At 43.3% G+C, this 8,848-nt stretch overlaps 1 protein-coding gene across 1 annotated transcript in view; it reads right to left on the minus strand.

The window, feature by feature from the left end:
* Positions 1–8,848, minus strand: part of CKAP5 (cytoskeleton associated protein 5) — a 4,315,141-nt gene that overhangs the window by 2,676,423 nt on the left and 1,629,870 nt on the right. Inside the window, exon 10 of the mRNA XM_044084803.1 lies at positions 1,099–1,227. Within this exon, the coding sequence (XP_043940738.1) occupies positions 1,099–1,227 (129 nt within the window). The remainder of the gene's footprint in view (positions 1–1,098; positions 1,228–8,848) is intronic.

Consider the following 8,848-nt stretch of genomic DNA (forward strand, 5'->3'; position numbering starts at 1 on the left):
CCTTGCATCCTCACCATTCCTCTATCCTCCCTCTCATTCACACACACATATTCTGTCTTAGTCCAGCTGACCTTCATTCCCCTCCTCTCTAGAACAGATCTCCACCTCTCCAGCGTCTCCTCAACCTGTTCCCTACTCTCACTACATATCACAATGTCATCTGCAAACATCATAGTCCACGGGGACTCCTGTCTGATTTCGTCTGTCAACCTGTCCATCGCCACTGGAAATAAGAAAGGGCTCGGAGCAGATCCTTTCTGTAACCCCACCTCCACCTTAAATGCATCTGTCACTCCCACTGCAGATCTCACACTACCCTTGTGCATATCCTGTACCACTCTTACATACTTCTCTGACACTCCCGACTTCCTCATACAATACCACAACTCTCTAGGCACCCTGTCATATGCTTTCTCCAAGTCCACAAAGACACAATGCAACTCCTTCTGACCTTCTCTGTACTTCTCCATCAACACTCTCAGAGCAAATATCGCATCTGTAGTGCTCTTACTGCAATTACTTTAAATAAGCTCCCAAAAAAACTCAACTAACATAACATCCCATACAGACAGCACTGCTTAACCAGAACAATACTAAAATGTGTATGCAGTCAGTGTTCCGGTCATCAAAAGAAAAAAATAAGATTGGACAAGTTGGTTAAAGATTTAATGAGTCATTCTGCTTAGGCTAACTAGCCCTGGGATGTCTTATAACTTTGGATTTAAGGATAACACTGAAAATGTTGCACTCCTTCAGACAATGTCAGCTATGCTGCAAGAAACCGTAAAGGAAACTTGGAAATCAAAACAGCCTGAAATTTTAGTCTTGCCTAAAAATACATAAAACGCTGAAACCCTCAGAAATTGGTACAACAGGTTTAATTACTACCTGACAACCAACTACCACTGATGGTTTGATGCCATTTTTCAGGAAGCAAAATTGTATTCTGAAGTTCCACAACATAGAAATGAACTGAGGATTTCACTACATGTGAACCATAAATCACTTCATAATTTCCATGTAATTTACAGCTCGCCTATGACAGCAATGCAGGTTTACTGTGAGTGTTTAACACTTGGCAGAGATACAAATGCTTACCTTATCTAACTTAATCTTATCCAGGTCAGCCAGAAATGGGTTCATAGCCTTCTCCCCGACGACTTTCATGGCAGTGCCAATTGCTTCATATGCAGCATCTCTAACTTCAGGTGCAGAGTCATTAATTTGCTGTGAACAGAAGTGACAAACAAAATTTGAGTTTATTAGTCCTTTAAACAGCAAGGACATATTCTTCACCTCAAACAGCTTTCAAGAAAACTCCACCACATGGGTACCTCCCATTCCAAAGATAAAATTGAGAAATTTAGGTAATACACTAGCAGGAAAACCAGTCTCAGACTACTTTATAAGAGGCATCAAGTTAGGAAACACGAATATGGAAGTGGTGTGTTTGTGGGTCCAAAGATACTATTCTCACTTAATGCAAAGGAAGACCACAGAATCATCTCACAGTTCAACCACATCTACATATTTGACTTATTCCCAGGACTATGCACCTCAAACATCAGCTACAAACACCATACACTATTCTTGCTTGTTGACTAGAAAATGAGCCCAACTCTCTTCACATACGTAACATTTTGCACCTGCTCCATTCCCATCCAAGAGGAGGAATGATCACCTAAGCCTGAGGTTCAGAGAGACACTTGGCAGAAGAGGCAAATAAGAGTGTTCCAAGTACAAGGTTGTAGGGATGCTGAAGAAACTGGTTCAAAAGGAACCAGGGTCACTTTTTCAGGCATAAAACTGAGGTACAAAGACAAGATAGCCTTCTGGGAGAAGGGGGTTGATATGAAAGATGCCTTTTAAAATTGACCTCAAATCTAGATGCCAAAGGAGGTGTCAAGAGCAGACAAGCAGAGATAGCAAACAGGTGAGTTGTAAATGAGGAATGTGTCAACCCAGCATGAGGAAGATCACACAAACAGAACCAGAGCAATCTCCACAGATAGGGGTTCTAGATGGCAAGTGGGCTAAGCAGACAATAGTTTCCCTTTGGACATGTAGGATTTTTTTAGAGGCTTTCCTGGTCTCCTGCAGACCCCAAAGCATGTCCTCAGAAAAGAGGTGCCTAAAAGGGATCAAATCCCTATCGCACACAATGTCAGTTGATGAGTGGACACATGGGGATGGACAACAGATACCTTGCGTAGGATCTAAATTGTGAGGCAGCTTATGGTAACTGTCCTTGGCCAGCAGAAACAGGAGGAACCAATGCTATCCGAGCCAAAAGTGAGTCACTAGCAAGACTTTGGGAGAGTCTTGCCCGATTTTGTGCAAAACATACGATAAGAAAGAGGGGGAGAGCACACAGAAATTTCCCCCTCCAAGGAAAAGACAGGGCGTCCACTTTCCATATTACAGGACATGGGAACCTGCAACAGAACAGAGGAACTTGTCTATTCAGAGAAGTGAAGAGATCTACCCAAGGAATACGCCACCAATGGACAAAGTCCAGGAACGTATCGCTGTAAAACATCTTCCTGCAAAACCCTAGGTACATCCTCAGAAAAGAGGTGCCAGAAAGATATCAAAACCCTATCACCCCCAGCATCAGTTAAAGAGTAGAGAAGTGAGGATAGACAAGGGATCCTTTGCCTTGTGTGAAAAGATGCAACCAGTGGGGTAACTTGTGGTGAATGCCCTAGTGAGAAAGAAGAGGGAGCCAATGCTGTCTGGGCCAAAAGGGAGTCACCAACAAGATTCTGGGAGAATCCTGCCTGACGTTGTGCAGGACTCTCAAAAGTAAGAAGAGGGAAGGCATACAGAAACATCCTCTTCCAAAGGGGAAGATGGGACGTCCACTTTCCAAAGTAAAGGACTTGATACTCTGAACACAAGAGGAAGCTGTCTGTTCAGAGTAGAGGCAAACAGACCTACCTGAGGAATACCCCACCAAAGGGCAATGTCCAGAAACACATCACTGTGAAGCACTCATTCATAAGCTTGCATTCTGGATCTGATCAAAAATAGTCTGCTACTAGACTGTGCTCTGAAGGAATATATGTGGTCTGAAGACTTGTTACTTCACGCTGGATGGCTAGATCCCAGACCAGAAGAACTAACCTGAAAAGGCAAAAGGACCAATCCCTCTTTGGTAGTTGACCTTCCACATCAACTGTGGTAATGTGTGAAAATTTTGAGGATCCTAGGTTGAAAGAGGGAATGGAAAAAGTTTGCAGAGCTAGGACAAGAACCTTCATCTCTTATGTTGATAAAGTCTGACCTCTGATGACGAAGCCAGAGGACCTGGACCTTTAGGAGACCACAACAGGCAACCCACCCCTTTTGTCTAGGCTGTCTAGAAAAACATGAGTGGAAACTGGAGCCTGAAAAGCAAGCCCTGAGGTGAGATATCGCAGATTAATTCACACTGTAGCTTGCGTTTGGGACAAAAAAGGAAAAGGGAACTCCCAAAGAGTGGCAATGTTGAAGCCACACCAATTTGAGGTACCGCTTACGTTTCCTCACATGCGGCCTGGCAAGAGGGAAACAGTTGTGTAAAAATCTTACCATAACCATAGATGTCTTTCTCTTCCATGTTGCAGTATACATAACGTGAGGGATTCCCCGCCTAGGTGACCAGAATGTCCAGCCTGTATACCAAAGACTTGAGCTACTGCTAGATATGTACGATGCAGCCGATGAAGACCATAACAGAAATGTCTGAAAATACCGTCTTCAGAACTGAATACCCCAGTTAGAACACCAGTCCAAGGATAAGAGAATACATTTATCATCCAAACAAAATTAACCAAGGGGGGTTGATGAGAGAGAGAATACTGCAACATGGAAAAGGACATACGGTTATGGTAAGATTTTACACAACTATTCTGTCCTATTCCCATGTTGTAGTATTCATAACATGGAGAATACCAAAGCTGATGAGGGAAAGGTAGGATGGAGCACAGGAAGTCTCCATAAATCCATGCAGAACTACTCTGGCAAAACCTGCACTGGATTTGCAGAGTCCAACTTGGAGTGTTTAGTTAAGTTGTACACAAAGGACTAAGTAGCTGCTTCCAGGATACAGGCAGTGTCCGGACCCTTGAAGAAGGCCCCAGTGTAAGCTACAGCCCTAGTGGAATGGGCTTTAACTAAAAGTGTTTTCCCCCGAAACAAGTAGCAGAAAGAAATGGATTTGATTCATATTAATAAATCAGTTAGCTAACCAAGAGGAACTAGTCTGTTTAGAGGGAGATTTACACAGCACCCTGGGGTGAAAAGACAATTGGTCAGACTTCCTAATGGATTTGGTCTAATCCAGGTAAAATTTGAATTGTCTGTACATTCAAAGTGTGGCGTGCCCTCTCACATGAGTTTTCAGGAGTAGGGAAAAGGTAGACAAGTGAATGGATTGGTTAACAGACAAGTCATTAACCACTTTAGGCATGAAAGAAGGATTGATACAAAGACAAACCCTATCCCTCTAGATAATTAAAAAAGGTTGTGAAGCCTTGTTGTAGTTGATAGTGAATCCTAGACTTAGTAGCAAGGAGATTGTAGTTTGAAGGTTCTAGTACAGGATTGTCAAGATGTTTCAGAGAAGCAAGTCGTCCAGGTAAGTGTAGGTGAGAATTCCATGTAGTCTGCAGAAGTTAATGACAGGAGCCACCTTGTAAATACCCGTGGAGCCTTAGAGTCTCCAAAAGGCAAAAATGAAAATGACTGCAACCAACAGAAAACCCTAAGAATTTCCTGACTAGAGGGTGAATGAGAATATGAAGGTATGCATCCTTGACTTCTAGGGAAACCAGAAAAGCCTGAGGGAGCAAGAGAGGAAACACTGTGTAGTGTGAGCATCCTGAAGGTGAGAACTTGTACGACAAGATTGAGCTGGGACAAATCTACAATTGGTATCCAAAGACCATCTTTCCTGGGGACAAAAATCATCCTGGAATAGAAGCGTTTTCCTCTTTCCATTGAGGGAGCTTCTTGAATGGACCCCCTCCAGATGAATTCTTGAATCACCTGTGGAAAGAGATGGCTCTAGTCTCTTGGGGGTTGTGGGATGTCCATGAAGGTAGAAAAAGATTTCAAAGTAATGAAATAACCATTTTAGACAATGAACAGGACCCATATGTCTGTGGTAATGCTTGCCCAGGTAGATACGGAGCGAGAGGCACTGGGAGAGTGGGATTTTTATGAGTACGTCTAAGTATTGGCTTGTGTGGAAAGGAGGCCTTATGGGAAGAAGATGGCTGAGCCCTATCTGGAGTGTGTTTATGTGAGCTCTTCTTGAGAAGAGGAGGAGGAGCTGGAGTTCTTTTCCTTATGAAGTCAGACTTGGAAGGGTAACTTCTGTGATTTTGGTTGAGTGTTTTCAGGATGGCAGAAGCATTTTCACCAATAAGGGAAGAGTTGACCAGAAGTACATCCATTATTTTTGCCTTGAAATCCTCAGGCAAAGGCTGTAACCTTAGCCAGGAGCACCTCATGAAGACATATCCAGATGCTGCATGTTGATGATCTGCAGCATCATAACTGCATTTAATGGACTGTCTGGTAACTTGGGAAGAAAGTGACAGGAATGAAGAAGAGAGACTTGGCTGCTGAAGCTGGAAGATCTGTAAGCAATTTAGAAGCCTAAAAAGAAGGGCCAGTACATAAATAGACGTATGTCTGATAATTAATGGCCTTAAAACTAGACTTGAAGAGGTGTAGACCTTTTCTAAGCATCTCCATCATTTTACTGTCCTTATCAGAGGGCAATAGGATAGTCAAAGGCAGCAGCCTAGAAGCTTTTCCTGCAGAGACTAAATTACAGCTGGATCTGCAGAAGGGTAACTGAACAGAAACTCAATGTCCTCAGGGACTTTAAAAAACCTGTCTGACCTTTTGGGTGCAGGAGGTTGAGAAATAGGGTTTATGGATACTGAAGGAAAGCATCATGAAAGGCTGGTAAGACAGGTGGGATAGCAGAAGGTTGAGAGTCTACTTGTAAGAGGTCATAGTACACCTCTTTTGTACTCCTGAAACCAGAGAGCTTTCCCACTTGAAATAAATCTCTCATCTTTAAAATGGCCTCACCAAAGGAAATATCTTTCACAGAACAGTCTCCCCCATTAGAGTCAACCTCATGGGAAGCAAAACTGAGGGGGAAGAGTTGATTTCTTTGAAGTCACAGACTCATCTGAAGTTGAATCCTCTTCTTCAGAGGCCTCGGGCTCCACAGGAGCACTTCTAAGTTGAGTAGGAGGTAATACAGGAGTAGGTGGCCAAGTAAAAGATGGCCTGAATGCTAAAAAGGCATTCAGGATTCCCGGAGAAAAAGCTTGCCTATCCGAGGAAGGACCCTGTGAAGGAGAAAGCTGTTTTTGTTTTTTCTTCCGTGGAGGATCTGCCCTAGGCTGAAAGGTTGCACCAACACAGACCTAGGCTCTAGCACCGGTGGGAAATCCTCCATTATCAAGAATGGAGGGATACTGCAAGGTACATTTAAAGGAGCAAGCTGTGGTCCCCCCTTACCATCCATAATGGACATCTGCAATGCCTCTGCAGATGTGCTTAAGGAACTCTCCATAACTGCTTCTGAAATAGCTCCTGCCAAGGGAAGAGGGACAGACACCATTTGGACCTCTGAGCCTTCAATGGCATCAAGACAACTATCCGGGATCAGAAACACAGCCAAAGATTCAGGCCTTACCCTTTTCACCTTCATCAGAGGCTCACCAGACAGATTCAAGGCAGCTTCCACACCAAGCACTAATAGTTTTAACATCTGGTTCTCTAGGTAAATAAAGGGCCAAAACACAAAGTACAGTTGTGTACACTTACCATAAATGTAGATATTTGAGTGCATTCACTGTTGCAGTCATTACATTTTATTTTATTTATTTTATTTATTTTATTTTATTTTACATTTGTTGACCGGGCTAGTCTAACTGGATACATGTCCATTTTCAGTAGAGGCCCGGGGAGAAAAGCTCCAAAGAAGGTACATAAACAAAAAAACATCAGCAGAACAAGTAATAATTATTACATACCTAGGCAAATAAAGCAAACAAGTAGGTTATACATATTGTTTAAAAGAGGTATAGACTTATGTAGATGGTCTAACATGGCTACATTGTGAACCCTTAAGGTTTTGGGTTGGGAAGAGGCTTAGGTGGGCCTGGGTGGGCCTGGGACGTTTGCTGTTAGTCTGGATTAGAGCAAGGGCATAGCCATTAGGACTTTAGGAGTACTTTGAGGTGTTTTTTGAATTGGTGAAGAGAGGTCATGAGTCTCAGGTTGTTTGGGAGGGAATTCCAGGATTTACCAATGGAATTGGCATAAAGAGCTTCACCTCCCGAGTGGTTAGATTTGATGGTCTGCACTTGTAGAATTTTGGATGACCTGAGGGACGCAAGGTTGGAGTAGGGGGTAAGTATTTTACTCAGTGAGGGGCTTTTGTCTGGATGGTTGATTGTTTTAAATGCCTCAGTGAGTTGGTTGAGATTGAGAATGTTGGGCAATTCTAACCATTCCAGTGTCCTTAGATTTAGGCAGTGATGGGTGCGATAGGGCATTCCTGTTATGAATCTGGCTATATGGTTATAGGTTGTAGATAGTTGAGTGAGCTCTCTCTTGTTAAGGAAGGAGAATATCAGGGAGGCATAAAGGAGTGTGGAGAGGAGGTGGGTCCAGGCGATAGTTAGTTTGGTGTGCGGGGTTAAGAAGTTCTTTATTCTATACATGGACCCGAGTTTCTTGTTTACCGACTTAATGGTCAAGCTAACATGCGTATCAAATTTAAGCTTGTGGCCTATGGTCACCCCTAGTAGTTTGGTGTGGGAGACAGTTTCGATTATGGTCCCATTGTTGGAGGACACATGGAAGGTTGGGTAGTTGGTATTAGGTGGTTCTTTTCCTTGGGAGGTAGTTGGAGTGGGGAAAAATAGAAGTAATTTGGTTTTGGTTGGGTTAAGTAAGAGTTTTAGTTCCGAGAACCATTTTTCGACTATGGTAAAGCAGTTTTGGGTTGTGACTTGGAGTTTGGCGTGAGAGACGTCAGAGCAGATCAGGGTGGAGTCATCTGCATATTGAATACAGGTGGCTTTGGGAATGATAGAGTGTAGACCACTTATAAAGACGGAAAAGAGAAGGGGACCGAGAATAGATCCTTGGGGAACACCGATATTAGTGGGTAGTAGGTCTGATAGCCTGTTTTGCCACTGAACCGCCTGTTTTCTACAAGAGAGGTAGTCGTTAAACCAGCTTATGGTTGATTTGCTAAGATGAAAGGTTTCCAGTGTGTGGAGCAACTGTTGGTGATTGACCATGTCGAAGGCTTTCGATAGGTCGAGAAAGAGCGCAGAGGATATTAATTTATTATTACGATTGTGGTTTACTGAGTCAACAAAGGAGAGGAGAGCAGTGGTTGTGCTATGATGGGGTTGAAAGCCGTGCTGGGTGTTAGACAGGAGGTTGTTACGAGTAAGATGGCTAATGAGTTGCTTGTGAACGCAGCGTTCCATGATTTTGGCTAGTGGAGACAGTATAGCTATGGGTCTATAGTTAGATGTGTCAGTGGAGGACCCTCCTTTATGGAGAGGGATGATAAAAGAGATTTTCCAAATTGAGGGAATAGAAGCTTCAGTAATGGTCCGGTTGATCAAGATTGAAACGGGATAGGCTATGGCGTCAGATGCTATTTGTAAGTATTTGGCTGGGAGTAAGTCAGCCGCTAGGGTGGTTGGTTTGAGTTTTTTCAAGAGGGTACGAATATAGGAGGTAGATGTTGGTTGCAGGTTAAAGGAGGGTTGAGTTGGGTCTTTAGTTAAGGTTACACCCGAGGATGGTCTCA

This window comes from Protopterus annectens, chromosome 9.part0, assembly GCF_019279795.1.
Source record: "Protopterus annectens isolate FY-2018-M chromosome 9.part0, PAN1.0, whole genome shotgun sequence".
Taxonomy (NCBI): domain Eukaryota; kingdom Metazoa; phylum Chordata; order Ceratodontiformes; family Protopteridae; genus Protopterus; species Protopterus annectens.